Raw genomic sequence first — 21,496 nt, 5'->3', positions numbered from 1 at the left:
AAATTCTGCAGCTAGCACAGAACATTTTTCTTTCGCAGGAATCAAGAGCAGACTTGGAGCAACTCGATCTGTTCTGTGCTGCCCTGTTATCAACTTTTGTCACTGGAGTTGAGTGGGATAGCAGAGAACTCTCACTGGCCTTGAGATAACGCTCATCCAAAACCAAGATGGTTCATTTTACGCCCAGCGAATCAATGTGGGTGAAGTTTTGCACAAAGATTGACTCAATCACGGCTGGCACTGCAAGGGTCCACCTACACAGACCAGACGAGTTCTCTTGACCGCTTGAGGAATGTGAATGTGAGCTTCGTCTTTCACTCCTGGCCGTAAGGTTCACATGAAAACAAGTAGCTGTGTCTACTAAAGTAGAACATGTGAAATGAGAAAACCTCAATTCCTTTAGCTTCCTGTGTGCATTTGTATAATACAAGGTTGGCCAATACCCTTTGCATTGGCTTACCACCAAGGTGAATCTCCTCAAAATGGCAAGACCAGACACATCAAGTGCTCTGTTGTTGTCTGCAAGTATACGAATGAGGGCCAGGATGAATTTGCTCCTTAAAGATATATTTATCTCTCTGCATGACTCAATGATATAAATGTGTCTCTTTTAGGAAACGTCTGATCTAATGTTCTCATCCTCAGCTAGCCTGGTGCACTCAACCAACCTTTTTTTGTTGTGTAAGCTTGCTTGGAACAAAGGTATTCACCACTCAAGGTGTGCTCTGCTTCTCTATCAGAAAAAGAGAGACAACTGTCTGAGGGTAGCCTAAGGAAGATGGATGGTTTAGCTTCTAGCAAGTAGGGCACCACTGACCTTGAGCCAGGATGATACAGTATGTGTGTGTGTGACAAATTGGTTTCTGGTCAACCATCAACTGGCCTAGAAAGCCCTTCCAGAGCTACTATAGACAAGATGCAACAAAATGCTGATGGGGCAAAACTACGGCGTTAGCCAGGGGCCAAACCCCGCTGCCGCCGCCAATGTCATTATTAACCCATTTATCATCGCTTTAGCTGGGTTGGTACATGTTACTCTCGAAGGGGGGCGGCTGCGGTTCAGGACGTAGAGCAGGTCGTCACAAGGTAATCACAAGGTTGGCGGTTTGATCCCCGACACCCCCTGTCGTCATGTTGAGGTGTCCTTAGGCAAGACACTGAACCCCAAGTCGCTCCCGATGGGCAAGACACTTGGATGGCAGCTCTGCTACCGTCGCTGTGTGAGTGGGTGTGTGACTTGAAAAGAGCTTTTGTCAGTTGAGGTAGAGAAGCGCTGTATAAATGCAGTCCATTCACCGTTTTAACTAACATGGCTCTTCTGACAAAGCAAACCGGAAACTGGCTTTTAAAAGAAAATCAGCAACAAGTCACACACCGCAGTAAATAAAACAGGTGCGTCTCTGGAAAGTTGATGTGTGTTAACGTTGGTAAATAGGACAGTGGTATATCCCGGAGAGACGACATGCATTAAGCCGCAATCACGCGATTAAAGACACCACCAATTGCGGGCTTGTTTTTTACAGATTTTTACAAATCAGTTTTTCTCCAACAGGAAGGGAGATCGAGAATGAGGTCCAACAAACAAAGGACTTTCACCCAGGAGACCGCTGTTCATGTGCCGAAGTCAACGTTGACGGATTTTAATTTATGTCTGTAACTTAAATGTGTAACAAACAAGAAGATTTTACTAAATCTAACCAAGTACTTTGTTGTATTTTGGTTGCGTTTCTTTAAAAAATGATTTCTCACATGTTTAAAACTGTAAACCGGGAGGAAGTACGAAAGCTAAACAGGATGGGCTGGGAATGAAAATGACTCCTGGGCCTTCAACTCAGACCCGGCAACATTCACTAACATGGCCTTGTGGTAAATAGACTGTATTGAAAGCAGCTGAGTTATGACCACACGCTAAAATATAGTCTGATCATGACCTCTGTCCATGTGATAGCTTTCTCCACCACTACAGCCAGTCTGGGCTGGTCCTCAGTGTGACGGCCCCCGGGAGTTGAGATTGTTCTGTCTTTCTTTTTGCATCAGCCAAAACGGTCAAAACTGCCCACTAGAAAAACTGGTCCAAAATGACCAGTCTGGTCCTGTTGGTGATTGCTCCAAAAACAGAACGCTGGCAAGTTGCTTTTTTTCCTCCTTCTGCCAGGACTCACAGTGAAAAGAAAGTTTGGCAACTGTGTTACAGGTGTCACTGGTGGAAGCGGGGACAAAAGCTTCTTCTCCACAGCTGTGCTACTGAAAAAAAAACAAAGACTTAATATGAAGTCCTCTATTGCCAACAGAGAACTGGTTTAACCAGCTTCTCAAAATGTCATTACAATAAAACTTCTATCTAACTCCTGTTTCTCCTATTGTACTTCTATTTCACACAGCAGATTATACACAAGGTTGCCTGGAAAGCAGCGACTGTACAGTATGCTCAAATGCTTCAGTGGACAAATGAAGACTGCTGGAAGGGAAAAGAGAAATCTTGCTTTGAATTCCAAATAAGCTCCGGGCTGCTGGTCCATTATTCTGCTCGTTAGCCTTCTCCTTTCCTCTCCCTTGTCATACTTTCAGACTGATGCTATACATAATCAACTTGTATTGCTGTCCGTCTCTGAAGACTTCCGGTACACGTCTTTTGTTTTGTGCTCATTCTAAACATTGCATTTGTCTGGCAGATGCTTTTGCTTTTCACTCCCACATACATGCACATTGGGAGAAATGTTGGTTGCTAGTGATCAAACCAGCATCTCTTTAATTAATGGCCAGGCTGCTCTAACATCTGGCCACACGTTTATATTTTTATCTCTGTAAATTGAAACCTGAGCACAAGGCTGCAGAGCTTCTCGGCCGGCTCGCGGTCCTCAGCGATAGTTTTGGCAACTGCTCTTTTTTGGGGGCAATCTAGCAAGAAAACACACCGATAATCAAATATAAACGACATTTTATATATGATATACATTATCTAATTCTGATAAATAATACAATCTGCAACCTACACTTTAGAATCTCCTCCCTGCTCCCCCTGCTGTTCTGCTAGAGTTTCAAATGTAGTAGTCATCATTACCAAGATCTCAGCTGGGCCCTAGTGCACCTCTGGGTCCCATCCACCTCTGTGTGTGTGTGTATGTGTGAGAAGAAATCCATATTGTTTTCTTCATGGCGATGCCACAGAAGACCTCCAGCATGCAGGTGTGTATGATTTAACGTCTCTTGTTGCTGTTGCACTGCAGCTGATAAAACACGTGTTGCGAACCCCCCTGAGCAGAGACAAAACAGTGGATATTCTCGAGTAATGAGCTTTAATTCAGTGAAAGGCAATAAAAAGGATTATTTGTTTACAGGCAGCTGCAGCGCTGCTTCCTTGTAATCATGAGGTCAAGTATCTTTATAGTCGTGTCAGGCCCCAACAGCAGCCCCTTTGTCTCCTATGGGCTTTTCCATGCGCATGGCTTCCAATTTCCTTGGTTCAAAGAGGGTGAGTGTTCTCAACGGTGCTGCACTTGGCCCTTTTTTTTTTCTCGCGCAGATGCTGCACACTTTCTGGGGTTTTCGTGGCCGAAAGCGTGTCAATTACTAGCCGCATCCTGCCCCCCGCGTGAAAGCGACAGGTCATGTCTAAAATATGAATAATATTGAGGTCTCTCTGGAGTGCCTGGAGGCAGAGACCCAGGAATAGCGTCCGTGTCGTTTCAAAGCGGAGCAATTATCCAAAGCCAGGCTGGACGAATCGATTCCTGCAGACTTTTAAAAAATGCTCCGGCCAATTATAAAAGGCAGTGCATCCTCCCTTTTAGGCCTCTCCTTGGTGTAGCCACCACCGACTGACAGAACTACACCTGGAGCACTCTGTCTTTTATCTTTTGCTTTCTTTCCCTCTTTATTTCTTTGACCCTATCTCTCTCATTCCATCTCCTTCTCGTTTGCCTACTCCACCAGTAAGATATTACAATTATTACTGGAGGCGCACCCCCTCCTTTCTTCGCATCATACTCCACCACGTGATCATAACCACTGTAGGAACCAGCTGCTGGTGAGGGGTAGAGAGCTGGACATACACAGAGAGAGAGAGAGAGAGAGAGAGAGAGAGAGAGAGAGAGAGAGAGAGAGAGAGAGAGAGAGGGAGAGAGAGAGAGACCAACTCGCTGCGACTCTGAAGCGCCGCACATAGCCGACAAAGTAAACGGGAGGACCGCTCCGCTCGCGCAGCAGAGCCGCGCGTCTCACCAGTGGATACTATCACGCACTTCATCGTCGTCTCCACACCCCCCCTTGTCCGTGGGATACTCCGACTCCATCCTCTCGCTTTCAGTTTTTTTTTCTTCCGGATAACCCCTCACCCCTGCCACCTTTTTGTTTGTTTTTCTTTCTCATGTTTCCTCCCTTTCTCCTCATCCTCGAGCATCCTCTCCTTCTCCGCAAGTCGCCTTGCCCGCCCGGCTAACTTTTCCCACCCGCCTCCATCCCTCACACTACCTCCTCCATCGCTCCCCCGCTTCCCGCCCCAGCTCCCCCCCACCCCACCAGGTCCTTCTCTTATTGCGGCAGCCTCCCACCCCCCACCCCACCCCTCCTGGATCGGGCGGAACCCAATTTTGGCCAGACTACACCGGGGCACTGCTACATGGGGCGCACGGTCTCGCACGGAAGATGGTCCGCACGCGCCGGTCTCTAGGCGCCCCGCTGAACGTGCCGGGATTGGAGTTGTCGGTGCGAGTCCGCGTCTCTTCCGCACCTCGCCCGTGCTGTCGGGGCCAGTGAGACTATGGGTCCCTCCGCGGCGGCGCGGGCACCGCTCGAGGAGCCCCGACGGCTGCGCCAGTGGAGCGCGACGGCGGGAGGCTGGCTCCGGATCACCCTCGTCTCGTTCCTCGCCACTTTACCTGTGGAGCAGCTGCGCGCCTTCCCTTCGTCCCTCAGCGACTGCCAGACGCCGACCGGCTGGAACTGCTCCGGTGAGAGTTTTGTGCCTCACCGACATATAGTGCGCCCTTGTTGTCCAGGTGCAGCACGCGCGGCCGGTAGACCGGCACGCGGCAATATGGTAGAGAGGACAGGCGTCAAAGTTTAGAGGGGACTCGCTCTCATTAGTGTGTGTGTGTGTGTGTGTGTGTGTGTGTGTGTGTGTGTGTGTGTGTGTGTGTGTGTGTGTGTGTGTGTGTGTGTGTGTGTGTGTTATCCAGCAACCACGCCAGGGTTCGGCGTCGGTTCTGTGGGGCATAGCTGCAGATTCTTAACACCGCAAAGCCCCGCGAGGATGCAGAGTTTTTCAGTGTGTGTGTGTGCGTGTGCGCGCGTGTGTGTGTGAGTGACGTGCATTTATCCTTGTGTAGAGTTTGCCTCGGAGCATGACGGCGAGGCATTCGCCGCCTTTCATGTCAAAACAAAAAACAAAAAATGTCACCTGGCAGGGGGAGAAAATAAAAGACAGAAGGGGGTCAGTGATGTCGATGGAGGCAAAGTGGAAATAATGACTGCTCATTTGAACCGGAGACCGAGCGAGGAGACGCGTTGGGAGAAGAACCGTCGCGTGCGCCACAATAATAATAATAATATCAATATCAACTGTTAGTGCTATGCCACATATAGTCGTTAAGTCGTCGGCTTTACTTCATGTAGACGCTGTGTAACTTGATGTTTCCGGCTCAGTTTGAGTTTAATCCCCTCCCTCTCCAAAAAAAATAATTGCACCGAGAAATGATAAATCTAGTTCAATTGGCGTATTTTTGGCATCGTTTCGTCAAGTGTCACTTTAAATACAAACGCAGTCGTTTCCTTTTATAGGCCACCGAGCTGTAAACTTGTTTTCTCTCCTCGCTTTACCCAAAGAGATAAAAAAAAAGAAAGAAAAGAAAAGAAGCGGACCGGGCTGCAGCACAGCGCCTCGCCTCCCTTTGTAAACCAGCCGACTGTGCCGCCATATATTTCCCCTGTCGCCTGTCCAAGTCTGAACCCTTAAAATAGCTCCAAGCCGATTCCACACACTCACGGGCAGAGGCAGTATTGATATAATAGCTCATAACGGCCACGCATCAATATGGAGTCACCGCCGCTTTGCAGCCAGAATACTTGGATGTTGATCCAAACGGAGGGGAAACATTTCCATGAGAAATAACACCCGTCATGAGAATATTCTGTGACAGGACAGCTGGCAGGAGATTTGTAATAAACACATTTAAACACATTTATAATCAAATCAAAGTCAGACACAGGGACCTCATTTAGAAAAATGTTCTTTTCTAAAGAATTTGATAACAATGCTATGGCTAATCGAGAGATTCAACACAAATGAGAAATATTGTTTTTGTGATGGTGATTTGTAACATTTGGAAGATAGCTGTCTTCATTGTAATCATCTTTGGTATTTCAATTAATTAGAATCCAGTGATGAATTAGCTCACCTTTTTTTTTTTTTTATATGTTCCTTCGCAGTGATTCACCCTCGTCTGTGGATTCAGATCCTCCATATTATATGTATTGTTTTATATTGGAGGATCATCTTGCGCTGCTGCTTGCTGATGGTGGTGATGAGTTGCTCATGACGACCGATAATGGTATACATCCTGTCCAAATGCACACTTGCCCACCTCCCCTACTTCCTGACACACTCTCGTATGTGTTTCAGGCTTTTATCCAACACGCCTTGAGGAGGCTTAAGTGCATATATATATATATATATATATATATATATATATATATATATATATATATATCCTACTGAGAATAAAGACTCAGACACTTGCACCCAGCATCAATTAGAATTAATAGGACGGAACAAGTCGCACGTGATCCATCGTGAAAAACAGAAACCCCTCTCACTAATGATCATAATAATAATAAAAAAACAGGCGGTAATTGCACAGGGCTTTATTATCTACTCCCTTCATGCACACCATGCATGTGTGACATTCTTTCAGCTCCACAGAGAATAAGGCAAACTGAAAAAAATGTTCAGTGTCACCTCAGTGCTAAGACACAGATAATTATGGGCAGCAGTGTGATGAAAATGGGATTCAGCTGTGCTGCCTTTTGAACCGATGCTGAATGAGATTCTGTTCCGTGGAATAAAACAGACGGGAGGGGAAGAAAAAAAACAAGACAAAGATTGTCATTCTGTTTGGTTTGCATCTGTGGACGTCCGCAAAACAACTGCCGTCGAAGGCTTCTCTCAGGCAGAGCCGAGGATCCCAAAGTCATCCCGACACTGACTTGGTCTTTGTTCTATTGTGCGTGCAGAGAGACAGACTTGGTCTTGAGATGCATGTGGTGAACCCCGGTGTGTCATTGGGATACATGTAACATGTACATGTGTGTAAAGATGTAATGGGCTTAATGTACATACCCTTCTCCCTCCAAACCCGCCGAATACGGACATATGGTCAGTGCCCGTCTGCGTCATATACCGACGCAACACGCGTCCAACGAACTCCAATGTAAACCCACGTGCGTCGTGTCTTTAATCATGTGACTCAAGTGTGTTGCTCGTCACGTGACTCTTTTGTCTCTTGCAGTTGAGTGAAGTTATTGTCAACGCGCTCTTCATTTGTTTGTTTTGAAACCAAACGTAGTGATTCTGTGGCCCAAACCTCACTTCCTGTGGAGACGGAAGTTTATTTTGAGAAGTGTTCGCCTGCGCCCGAGAGTTGCTAATTGACGAGGCGGGAGTGAGAACGCGTTGGATGTCAGGCGGCGTACAACATTGAAACCGTAAAGGCACACGTGTGCATGGGAACCTGCGATGCATGGGACGTGTCGAAGTCAAACTTCACAAGGCTTTAAGAGGGATCACACAGCTGTGAAATGTTTTTTTTTGTCGCCAGCTATCGTTTCAACTGGGTGATATAATAGAAAGAGTGTTAAAGGAGAAGTGTTAATTTGAGAATTTTCTCCATCTTTAGTCCATAAACTTCCAGTTTAGATAAAACGATATGTTATGATTAATAAGGAGCTTCTAGCCCCTTTTTTTTTTTTACAGAAGACGTGTTGACAAGCGTAAAAAAATAATCAAATTAACGAGGGCTGAATTCCACTTCGCTGCTTCAGTTTCGGGTGTTGCGCATGCTGGCTCACTGTCATTTACTTCCTGTGATGCTAACGGATACTCAGTAACCAGATATTCAGTCACACCTGTGCTTTTTCTACTGCGACCAGTTTGAAAAAGGAAGATTGTATGTCGGTAGGTGCGTTACACAGGAAAGGATTATCTCCTACCTTCATACCTCCTACACCTGCTCCATCATGTGGCGCGGTTTGTTCTTTAATAACAAAGTTGGCGGTTCAATCCCTCCAAATGTCAAAGTTTCCTTGAGCAAGACACTGAGCCCCAAGTGGCTCCTGACATCGTAACCTCATTTAATGGTGTGTATGATATCCTACGAAAAGCAATTTCTCAGTTTTGGTCCTTTCCCTGGTGGCAAGCGGGTTATTTTTCTGGATATCAGGGTCAAGACGTCCTTTTCTGTGTTCTTTTTTAAAAACGTTTGCCGCTCATTGTTTACAGGCAGATTAGCATCTCGAGATGCGAGAGCAGAGTTGGAGTTGAGAGACCAAGTAGCGAGTTTATAAGCACATTTTTAAGCAATAAAAATCGAAATCAGTGGCCCAGATTGCATTTTGAACAATGCGTAAACGGAAATACAAACAAAACTACAAACGGAAACCAAAACTCTTCAGATGGTCCTGTTGCATACAGATTCTGCATAGATGTCAATGCAGAATGTATCATAGAGATTACATGCATACATCTTCTCAAATACAACTTCCTTCTTCTCAGGAAACAAATGACTTAGGTCTAGGCAACACATCTACTTAGCTGTAGGAAAAGGTTGTGGTTTTGGGTTAAAATAACTACAGAAGTGCCTCCTGGGTCCTGCCAAGGTGCCCTTGAGTAGGACCCCCCCAAAATACTCCACGGGGCCCACTGCTCCTAATACTAGAATGGGTTAAATGCACTTGCCTAGCAGTTTCTATGCAGGCATATGAAAATTAAAAGCCAATACTTTTCAAATAGTTTTTGTATATCCATCCAGCACAGTTGACTGTATTTAACATTTTGTCTAATTATCACAGTCAACCCATGGGTGGCAGTTTGCCTGTCATTTTTGGCTTGTACTACTTTAGATAAATGAGCTAAGGCTGTGTTATCTTTAATAGGTGCACTTGAAGACTTTGGCCAAAAATCAGCTCGTCTTTTTTTTCTCAATTTTGTTCATCCATTTAAAAAACAAGTTGAGGCGGAGAATATTAATATTCATCTCTTGCTGAATGCCTCCCAGAGTACCAGTTTCAGTCAGTCTAATTCCTTTTTTCTTGTATTATCACAATTGGAATAGCTGCATACGTTGTAGTATGATAATGGTGGTACTGCATGAATGTCTACCCAAAACGTGTTTTCCCCATGAAATAACTCTCCTGTGGAAGAATTTCCAAGCTGGGGGGAAAATCCCTTCTTCACTGAACCCTCCTGCTATTGTTCACTCTTGTGCCATGTGATGCTTTGATAGTTGAAGTGACAGGGGTGAGTGCCGAATATGCAAAGCCCTCTGTAAATCCCATCAAGTGGAGAGAATTACCAGTAGTCTGGGGAGAATCGGCCATCTGCTTCCAAGATTTGTCAACACGGAGGTCAAAAGTGCCTCCCTTGCATGTAGGCCCACACCTCTGAGAGGAAACAGCAGCAGAACGCTGTGTAATAGAATAAGACATGGCAGTGAAAGGGAGGTCTAATCAAAAGTTACTAATTAGCAACTGGCTGCTTTGAGGGAGTCGTTTACCTGAAAATGCTTTATTTTCAGACTTGCTGCAATTAAAGTCGTCATTCTAATTATGATTTGGGGGCTTTTAATGCTTTGAGTTATTGTGCTTTTTCAATAACATAATGAGGGCTCTCTTTGTGTCAAACATTTGAAAACCTGTTGCAAAGTTATAGAAAAAAAAGCCCTCTAGCATTAGAGAGGTCAGGAAAGGATGTCTCACCGCTGTGGTTGTTCAGCCTTCATTATTAATTTAGTCTACTTAATTATTGATCAGAACAATGCTTAAAACAGGGGGAAGGACTCCTCGTTCTTCTTAGTGTTGTGAAATTCCAGGTAGGTAGGAGGAGATGCATTTGGCTGACAAGCTCTCTCTTTTAGACAAGTAAGTGCTTGGCTTGCCATCTTAATCTTTAGCATATAAACATTACCTTTTCAATATTTGATGTTTGCCAGCTTGTTTTCGTTAATTATTCAGCTCACTGTAATCTCCTCCTGGAACTGCAGGGCAGGAGCAGGAAGTGTACGTTTTCCAAGCCTCTGACATGTGCAACTCGGGCTGTGCACAGAACCCACATCAACCAGCACCTTTTAACATTGTGCGGAAGACGTTAAGACGTTATTCGAGAGACAGATTTGATTTGAAGCTGTATTTTTTGGTTTAAAAAAATAAATCGACATGAGCAAGAATCATGCACAGCCAAAATATTCAGATAACGGGAACATCGTACCACGTATAGCGTATTAAATGCTACAATTAGTTAAGAATTAAGAGTATGTTTTATTTCATTTTAAATGTTAAAAGAAATGATTAAATAGCTACTTCCCGTTAGAACGACTGATTTTTCTGGGGATTACTCAATATTTACTTTAGGAAAGGACAGAATATATTACATGTCAGTGTGCCAGTAGGTTTTTAGTTTGTCTTTTTAGTATTTATAATGGCAAATATGTTCAGCCTGCACAAATTCCAGCCTGTCAGGACATGGAGTCCACAGTTCTCCCAAACAGACAAGAAATGATGCTAGCTTTTGCTCAAGGCTACATCTGAAACATCATTTCTCTTCTCCCCCCTCGCTCTCAGTCGGTCTCTTTCTCTTACTTGTCTTTGTCTCTTTCTGTCCCTTGTGACACACGCCATAAAAGTAGCCTGGAGTCTGGTATGGGTAAGACTGGTCTTACTGTAGCTAGCTAGCTGCTTCTTGAGCGTTAATTTGCAGAAGCTGTGACATTTTACATGCATATTTTGGCTAATATGTTACGTATCGTTAGCTAACATGTCAGGTTATGAATTAAACATGCCCACTTTTCCACTGGTTCTCCTGACACTACAACTCAGTTATTTCTTCCCATCCTTGCCTGCTCATGGTCCACTAAAAGGCTTATAAGAATGTGCTCCGTCATGTGTGTATGGATGGGCTACATATTTTCATCAGTGTGACAGCTAGCATTAGGATTCAGATTTCTTAGCCTGGTTGCCAGCTAAAACCCTTGTGTGTTACTTTCCCCTCACATGAATTAACTCAGGCTGCCAACCATTTGGGCGGAAACTATCCCAATATGGCAACACTGCCAAAAAAGTTTCTCTTAAAGCTGATGATTTTGAATCAGGTTTTTGTATTTAGCAATTATGACATTGTGCCGCCTTTCACATCATTCTAAACAATTGAATACAGATGAATTGACTTATCATGACCTCTTTGATATTCAGTATTTCCAAAGCTTGTTTCCATCAAAAAGACTTAGCTCACAGATTCTGACAGTTTCATGTCTGTGGGTGATTCTATTTCTGCAAACTGGAAATGCTCATCTTTAAAGATAATTCTTAACATAAGGATGTTGTTTAATCATTTGTTAAAGTTTTGGAGCTCTAAGCCCAAGCGTTGGAAGGAAAGTGAACATTTACTGTCATTCTTCTGATTTATTTTCTTTCACTACACAGGCACTCAGTTTTTTTAGACTGGCAATCTGTAGTTGTTGGAACTGAATTCCAGCTCAGAAATGGATCCCGAGGAGACAGAACAATAACAGTAAATGCTTTTCTTTGTCAAATGCTGCGGATGTTGATGTTGCACTCTCTGAAAACGTAATTGATGTGTAGAGCTGTCAGGGTTAGTATCTTAACATGCTCAACAAAGACATGATTTGTGTTGGACAAACCTAGAAGCGTGAGTAGTGAGAGTGGACATTTGAAAAGAAGCTTTCGGGAAAAAAAATGAATTATCATGTTTGAATTTAAACTATGCTTTGAGCTATTACAAACACAATAAGTCTCACTCCAAAGAACAATGTCCCTTATTTTAGCACATGACATATGTTCATGTTTTGATGCCATGAAGAAATTGCTTTTTTACCACAAATCTTGTAAATAACGATGCTGATGAACGTATGCACTCGAATTGCAGAATTCAACACAGCTGCCACTTGAAAGAATCTGATAAGGGATTGTAGCAATGACTAAATTAGTTTCATGGGTAAAAGACAACGTCGCTAGGATGATGAAAATGAACTTTCATGTCGGGGTGATTGTACGTCATTTATTACTGTGACAGTAACGACATTTTTTAAGAATATTGCATTCCCTAAGCCCTTAACTGACAAGTATGAGAAATTGCCTCTCAGGTTGTACCATTACTGTAAATCTATATTTGCACTCGCTTTAAGGCAATCATTGTCATACAACTAATTGAGATTTGTGCTGACTTTTCTTTGTAGCCAAAACCCTGTTGGCCGTGATGTTTCTGAGTGCTGATCATCTGGGACATTTATTCTATTATGTTTTGTACTTGTTTCTTTCAGAGGCTTGACATCCATAACAAAAGCTGGTGCGTCACTTGCATCCTTGTAAACAGTTCACAGAAACTATCGTTTTTTTTGTGTTGTCATTACAGTGTAGAAAAAAGGTCTCGATTGCGCTGTTACTCATGAGGATGACTCCATCGGTAACGAATCCCTCTATGTTGTTGTTTACCACTGATGCATGTGTTCCTCTTTCTTAGTGGCTCCTGCCGATGTCCAAGCTCCACATCTGTTTCTTGATAAAGCAGACAGTTTAATGGCATAAATAGGACACCACGTTCTCTCTTTTTCCTTTCATTTATTGTTTTCCATATCCTGCTCTCCAGTGAACCCTGCAAAACAAAAGCGAAAATATCAAAACTCAAATTAGTTGCTTGGAATGATTTCACACACACAAGAAAACATTTCCCATTTCATAAAGACTCTCCAGCTGGTGTGAAAAGTAGGTGATATGTTCCAGTCATTTATATGCACCTGGCCAGTAGTATGATGGTCTTCATAACAAGGCCTCTCTCTAGTGGGTATACCCATGTCAGTTTCCTCCTGTGCCAAATGTTTTTATTTTCTGTGGCTTTCCAGATTGCCTCGTACAATATGGCCCTCTTCTGTCTGAGGGCTTTGTTCCATCCATGCACTCCAAGCGCCGAGACCTCTCATGTCACTGTTCTTGGCTCCATGATTGTATATTTGCACAGAGAGCTTGCACTTTATGGTCATTCAGGACCCTGGCAAATAGCAGGTTCCCTTTGAACCACAAAATATGGGCCTCTCTTCCATGGGGTATTATTACCTGATAGGTTGTTCCATGCCAAGGAAGGCTTTTAGAAGTGGAAAGGGCCATCGGTTATTACACTGGGTCTGCGGAAGGTGCTGACTATAAGTGTCCATTATAATAAGACTGTCTATGAATAGAAAATAAAACCTCCGGCTCATAATGTCGATGGTAAAGAGTCGAAAGCTGAGGACATTGAGAACTTTTGTGGGTGATAAAATCTGCCTGTTTTCTACCAGGGTATTGGGGTTAATTTTGAGTTAAATTAAACTTTTTTATTTGAGTACAGCACTTGTGGGGTGTTGTATCAATAGCACCTGGAACCTTCCTGGAGATTAAATATATAAAGGAGGTTTTAAAGTTCTTTTTGATGAAGTGGAAGTGATTATCATGGTGCACATTTCTTTTTTGTCTCTTTTTTTAATTGTGTTTTTGCTGACGGATATTGCATTGGGACTGTCTTTCGAATGCAATTATCAGAAATGATGTTCCATCTCTTGGCAAGTGTGACTGAAACACACAGTAGAGCTGCAGGAGTTTATCCAAGATTTGTGTTCATATTGTCGTTGTCTAGTTAAATCAAGTTAATCAAAATAACCTGAAAGTTAGTTATATTACTTTGATGAGATGTTTGTACCTCAACATTTCCAATTCATATTCTCTTCTTCTGACTTACACCGGTAAAATATTTTGCATGCGTAGCTGTAAACAATTTTCCATAAGGCTAGAAAGCGTGAACTGAGACATATAATGGGACAAGCCGCACATTGTTCATAGTTGAACATCAAAGATAGGTATCTTTTACATCCTCTGCTTCACATTCCAACTATACCACGCATCCCAGACTTTGTGCTCTTGTCAAGTTACAATATATATATTTTTTTCAATGCTTCATTAGAATATGACCTGCAGAAAGAAGGATCTACAAAATGTGTTTGGAGGATATGTGCGGGATGTCAAACTGATGCAGGAGTGAAAACCAGTTAGAAAGATAGAAGTCTACAGATCACAGGGTCAAAGTGACCTTGGTGAGAGTTAGCTGAAGCTACGCTATGTCTGCGTTCGATGGCGGAATTTAGTGTCGGGTCAGTTGAAGTAAAACTATATTTTAGAATTCCGTTGATAACACAATAACAAGGTGTTGCTTTTGTTATCCAGTCATCTTATTAGTCAGTACCCACAGTTGTCTGGGTTCCTTTTCTATGTTGGGCTTTATTTGCAAGCATGGTTGGGAGACAGCTTTGTCATTTTTTCAGAAATTTGAATATTCAATTTGTTTATTTGTGCGAGCATGTCGTGCTTTGGAAAAAAAGAGCGTGTGCATTCATCATAACAGTTATATTCTGTATTGTTCAGACCTGTAGCTAAAGGTTAATCTGTCTGTTTCTTTGCCCATCATGTGCACTTGATCCAGGCAGACGTCTGGCGCTTGACCAATGGCCTTCAGGGCAAACAGGAATATTCCCTTGTGAAAATCACAGACCTTATATTTCTTTGTCATTAACACGTTCATAAAGTATTTTTGACAAGGATGCTTAAAATGAGACCGTTGTATTGTTATCAAAGATGATGCTTAACTTTACTGGAAATAACATACTATGAATGCTCAACAAAAACATAGGGAAACAATATGTTAATCTTAGCATGAGAAGAACAGAATAAGGATTAGCTCCAAACAGCCGAGGCGATCATTCATGAATGTACCGTAATTTTGTTTTGCATATCTGTGATAAGCCTATATAACTGGTATATCAGTCAGGCTCTGGTGTCTCCTAAAGCTGATGAAGCACATTTTAGATGCATAATAATTACTTTTACACTAAGCCCTCCAAATGCATAAGCAGTATAAACAAACTGTGAATCCTGGGAAAAACATTATTATTTTTTTTACTACACTGCATTCCAAAGCATGGTGTAATCAAACCCATTCGTGTTATCATCAGAACATTTGTAATCCATCATCATCCCTATTAAGAACTGAAGTCATAGGGTTTGATGATAAATAATGCTCCGAGCAATGTTTTGTGCCAATATTTTCAGTATCACATCATGATATGAGTTCAACTTTCCTACCAGTAATTTGTATTTATATATTCTGCAAACTTGGAGAAAAACCCTTGCTTCTTTTACCTTGAAATGAATGAGATGATACTGTAAGGTATACAGGTCCCAATTATATATCATAATGCTATAACAATCATATGTTCTGCTCTACGACAGCTAGAATTCAGGCAAATGTAGACCTTTGTACTTTAAAATGGAAAAGCCTGCATGCACATGTTTTTTTTTTTCCCCTTCTTTTTTCGAGCAATCAGTTCAGGTAGACTGATAGCCCCGAGCTCCGTCTAGTCTCATGCCCATGTGACTCTTTGATTTGATTCAGAATGCTTTGTTGGAGTCATTTGAGATCCCTAACGGAGCCTGAATCGGATAAAATCCCAGGTTTGCCTCTCCATCTCCAGGACAACGCCCCGGAGTCGGCCCTGTTGTACACAAACAAATGTCACAGAAACAACCTGAACGAATGAGTGGAGAAGCGTAACTAATGCAGACGCTTCCATAGATGTGAATCACATGCAACGGCCTCTACAGTCACCACATGCCACCCTCACTGAAAACCCTACGGGAGATTGGAGAACGACGTATTAAGCTCTGTTCACCACCTCCATCATCTCAACAACAAATGAAGAAATTCCTTTTGTTCATGCCTCTAGGAGAGAATTTTACATGTGTTTCATCATTCTGGCAGCCAAGGACAAGAACTTGTACTAGCATTGTATTTTTAAAAGTGCACAGTGTGTGATCAAAAAGTGCCTTGTGCTGTGGGAGCCATGACTAATGGTGGACACTCACTATGGCCGACCCTGGACTGGGCTCAGGTTAGAGTTGCTTGAGGGCTGAACAGAGAAAACACTTACTCACTGATGTCTCTTGTTGGCTTTGGTCCTCCAGGTTTTGATGACCGGGACACAGACCTGTTCTTGTGCGACACCAACACATGCAAGTTCGACGGGGAATGTCTACGAATTGGGAACATGGTGACGTGCATTTGTGACTTCAAGGTAAGAGGTGTGATGTTACTATTTGATGTTGTTATCTTTCCTTTTGAGGTGTGTTTGGTGTTTGGTGTCTCCAAACCGAGACTGTCCAATCATAGCTTAGAAATTGAAGAAGTGTGCATGGAGCTGTAGTTACAACAATACTCTGCATTTAGTTAAAACAAAAATATGTAATAAGTGGATTAAACAGGGTTGTATTTGCTCCAACATAAGATGCAATAGCATGATTTACCAACTAACTACCTACAGTTATGTTAAAGTGTTCCTACCAGGGCCATTTCAGCTATACAGTATTAGTGTGTGGGGTTACAGGTTACAAAAAAAAGTCATGTTCATGACAGGCACATCCACTCAGTATTTCTCAACCATTGTCTGGAATCTCTGGAACGCCTTTATGCTATCAGTGTCACTTAATTTGGGGAGGTTTACTCAAATGATGTGTTTTAGTCCATTTGTTGGACACATTGGTTAGTCATCATCTTAAAACCTTTCTTTTGTGATGTTAAATGTGAAGACTTGTTAGGTGCATGATATGAGGAAAATATGGAATGATATGAGGAAATTATGGAATAACATTGTGGAATATCGCATCACGATTTGACTTGCTCTAAACTGATATTAAAATGTTCTCAGTTCTGCTGCTGTCAGCACACTGCTTGGAAATGATTTCACACATTCTTTTATTGAATAAATTGAACATTGAGCTGAGCACAAAAGGCACCAATACAAAACGAATAATGGTTACATTTTAAAGTGACTTTTTCTATCGATGTAGCAATATCTCAATTCCAATCAGAAAAAAAAACTATATATCTTGCAGCCCTAGTATGAAAATATGAACAAGCGAGTGGCAGACAGCATTTTAAACCTGTCCATAGAGCTAACGTCAACTTAATTACGTAGCTAGCTTCAGACAAAAATCGCAATTTCAGCCGACAAAATGGACGACTGCTGGCTTGAAATGTGTCGGGTAGGTTGGCGAGTGTTGTGGGTGGCAGCAGTATTGAGTCGTACAGTATTCTAGTCAAGAAGTTCAATCGCTTTTTGTGTAGTCTAAAAAATATATCAACAACAGAGAAGAGGCATGAAAGACAGTGAGCTTGGATAAGCACGTCCTGGACGTCTTAAAACGCTGCCATGTACTTAAAATGATTCAGATGTGAAGTGCTCACATGGTGTGATTCACAGAACTTTAAAGTGCTCTCCAAAACTTCTCCAGGCACAGCACATAATAAAAACAAATGTAACTGGGAAGACATGTTGCGCTGAAAGGTGATGTATTATTAAAGTGAAACAACAGTTTAAAGAGTTATCTATATAATCAACGGGATCGAAGTCCATTGTCTTGATTGGACAATAGCAGCCCCCCTGGGGCGGAGCTTTATGGCTCCCTGTGAAACCCCATGTCGCTCTTCTGGACCACTGCGCGCTCTCTCCACATTCATAAACAAGACTGCCACTGATGAGACCGAAGACTGAAAGGCCCGCGTTAATGGCATAAATCTGGGAAATTATGCTCTTCTTGATAATGACTCATACTTAACTTTACGACCAGACCTATAATAAAAAAGGAGCAAACCAGTCCGCCGAGTATTGATTTCAGTATAGCGTTTGCATGCTTTGCCGACTTGCGTGCCACGCAGGGCCCCAGATGAATGGAGCCACTGAGATCTGAAGACGGAGCATGTGTTCTCATCCGTCGCCTTTATCGGCGCGTCATCAGCGCAGCCAGGCACTAGGCGGGCTGGCACTCGATTGGTCAACAGCTTTTATCTCAATTTCGTACTTCCCTGAGAGCAAACGTTAACAGATAAATGACATTACAGCTCCATTCCTCTCCAGGAGATCTCACACTGATACGGCTGTCGCTGTGTACCGAGGCGGCGCTCTGCGGCGGCGGGAAAAGAGCAGTTCGTAACGCAATTGCCGGCTTAATACCGCGAGTCTGAGGCGAGCTCGTCTGTGCATCTTCAGTTTGTTTGTGCGGACAGTTTCATCAGTCAACGTAAACGTGACCTTCCGAACCGATGAGCCGTCGCCGTGCCCTGAAATAATCAGTCAGTCGCTCTCAATCTGCCTCAAATCAGCCGGTCCGAGATTTCTCTCCGTGTTGGCAGTTCATTCAGGACCGTCGGAGGAGACATGAAAGTTGTATAAATTCTCATCTTGGATGGATTTCCTTTGTTCTAACAGCATCTATGGACGTGCACACTCTCACACACGGAGAAGGGAAAAAAAAGGAGAAAAAAAAACCAAAGGAAGAGACATGCAAGAGGCTCTGTGAAGAGGAAGTGAGTTTGATGTGGTGGAATCAATGGACACTATTCATTGCCAAGATGCATTAGATTCGTCTCACACTGGCTCTTGAAAGAGCCAAACTTCCACTCACTAGAGTCAAACTGCTACAAAGCAACATGTCCTCATTCACCTAAAAACGAGCATGCTTTTCTTTCTTTTTTTGCCAACTAGCACCTTGCCCTGACTAATCACATACCATTTCTTTGTAATTCGTCTCCCAGTAGCTGCTGGGAGAAGCTATTGTTGCCAGTTTGGTTTCGTTAATGTCAGGTCACGCTGCCGATTCCCCGAAGAGCCGACCGTTCTAAAAATACGTGCGCTCGTGGCGCTGTGAAAACACTTCAACTAAAACTCTCTGCACCAAAGGCTAAATGGCACATTTCATTGCTTTCCGAAAATGGTGCTTAGTAATATATTCTTGGGGTTTGGGGAGTCACAGGCATTGTTTATCATAATACACACTGGGCATGCAGCTCCGATTTCCTGCTGTCTTTCGTACAGTGTCTGGGACAGAAGACCTCTGCTAACAGTTATCAATGAATGCAGCTTACATACAGAAATTGCCAAAAGAGTTTTTTTTTTCCAAGACAACGAAAGACACATTTTTGAAGTTCATTGCCAGAACCAAAGTATCCAATAAAAAAAGATCAGTTGGCTGGGTAATTGTGCTTTTAGAGTCAGATATTAACATAGTAATACTTCTTAAGTAAACTTCTGTTGCTTATTAATGCAACAGGGCAGTCAAGGTATGGAGAATGGGGGAAGCGGAAGGAGTCCCTTTACCTGGCAGGAGCATAGTAATCCATAGACGCATGCAGTTCTGGAAGAGGACTAAATAATATCCATAATTCTCAATTACCATTTCAAAACACCCATGACACTGGCACACTCGTGGCCCATACGTTATCAATCATTGTTTATTTAACCTTTGTTTGCATCTGTAAGTGGATTAATATGACAATCGGCCGACAGTAAATTAAAATGGCCGACGGCCGAAAAACTCATAAAAATGCGTCACATGAGTTTCCCGAGGAGAGAGAGTTGGCAGCAGACGCAACCAGAGCCTCCAACAAGCCGAGTGCCAGCACATCCTTTGGAAGTTCAATTGGCAGAAAGGCGCCTCGATGTCGATAATTCTTTTGAAAGGCGTTCAAGTCGTAAAGGCCGGGGAGTTGGACGACCCTGCGTGTACGTCGGGGACAGATGCAGCAGGTTTGTTCACAAGCGAGATGCTTCTCTGCAGCAGATTGGTCCGCTAACCGCGTCCAAGTTCTGAGGAGACACCCGCGGATGAATGGGAGGCAGATGTGAACACGGCAGATGTAAGTAATGTGATGGGTCGTTTAGGTCAAAGAAGTGTTTGCAGTCCTCCAGATACAATGGGTAAAGTACATTGTATCAATATCTCAAGAAGTTCAGAGTCACTGCAAATCATTTTCTCGATGCTTGGCACCAGTAACCTCAAACACCACCTTTATTGTCCGGATACAGTGAGAGAGAATAATGCCTTCGGCAGGTTTGGTTCCCAGTCAGGACATAACATCCCTGTCGGAAATCTCTTGGTTTGATCTCTGGGTCTTGTTTTGAATGTCTTTCCAGGATAAACAAGACAAACACCCAGTTGCCCGTAGTGATTCACTGGCTCGTGTTGGTGTTGCTTGATTAGCCAGCCCTGTCTATGGCTGCGGGCTTATAGAGAGGAAGCTCACTGTGGGCTGGGACATGACATCCAGCTTGTTTGTTCGGATTGTCTCCGGAACAGTTCAGTTCATAACCCCGCGCTGAATGATATCGTCGAAACGTTATATCAGAGTTGTAATTGTGGAAAAAGCGGCTGCTGACTTGTCGGTGATGGACATGCGAGAACGATCCGAAAAGCACAACGTGTGCTGTGCCGTGTTACAAATACAGATACACAAGACGCTCGGGTATAACTCCATTATTCCACCCATGAAAAATACAAAAAGCAATCATTGCTTTGACTGCAGACTGCAAGAATGACGGTTCACCCTTTCAAAATGAAACTAAAATATCCAGCACATTGTGAGGGTGCAGGAAAGTGTTTAAACGGTAGTTACATTTAAATGAAAAGTCAATAAAATCAACATAACTCTGCGGAATTTATGTCTTCTCCTGCAGGCTGTTTTTAAAAACACACCAGCTCCGAGGATCTCATTGAACGCTTCTAATAGTGTCTGAAAACATCATTGGCATTATCGACATTGCAGCTGCAAAAATGTATCTTTAATGTTCTCTTATTGGCACATTTAACAAAAATGCGAAATTTAAAACGTTCTTTAGTTGGGCCCAAATCTTCAATATTGCATTTGAGACCCTCCAACACCAGAAACATAACAGCAATGATTACCTGCCGGCTGGCAACGCTGGTTTCATTTATCAAAGTAACTAAGACCTTTTAGTTGCCCAACACCTAGAGCCTCTTAAGTTGTCACTTAGTTTGGATGACTTGTCGTACATTAACACAAAGCCTGCCTTTTGAAAATGTCAGAGATGTTAGCTTAACTAATCTCACTGGTGTTCAATTATAATCGTTTATTTTCTGCAAAAGAAATTATAAATAAAAAATGCAGATGCTTATATTATCAAAATGGAAGCTGATTGCAGGTAATTGTATCAGTATCTGTGTGCGTCAGTCAACAACTATCAAGACATTGCAGTGTACAGAAATGGAAAAGGTTTAAGTGTGACGGCGTGGCTTCAGAGAGGACCCAAACGCCGACAACAGAAAGTCATTTATTTCACGAACATGGCGGCTTCCAAAAACAGGTCTGAACAGGAACATAAACGGACACTGGGGCAGG

The 21,496-nt window shown here is 42.9% G+C and overlaps 1 protein-coding gene across 1 annotated transcript in view; it reads left to right on the top strand.

Moving 5' to 3' along the window:
• Positions 1–4,759: 4,759 nt before the first annotated feature.
• tmeff2a (transmembrane protein with EGF-like and two follistatin-like domains 2a) overlaps positions 4,760–21,496 on the top strand; it is a gene marked incomplete at its 5' end in the record, with an annotated part of 99,449 nt that continues 82,712 nt past the window's right edge. Inside the window, 2 exons of the mRNA XM_079230859.1 lie at positions 4,760–4,949; positions 16,270–16,379. Of these exons, the coding sequence (XP_079086985.1) occupies positions 4,760–4,949; positions 16,270–16,379 (300 nt within the window). The remainder of the gene's footprint in view (positions 4,950–16,269; positions 16,380–21,496) is intronic.

Source organism: Taurulus bubalis (assembly GCF_910589615.1).
Source record: "Taurulus bubalis genome assembly, chromosome: 15".
In the NCBI taxonomy this organism is placed as follows: domain Eukaryota; kingdom Metazoa; phylum Chordata; class Actinopteri; order Perciformes; family Cottidae; genus Taurulus; species Taurulus bubalis.
Note: the sequence above shows the minus strand (reverse complement) of the source record. Positions and strands in the feature narration are given on the sequence as shown.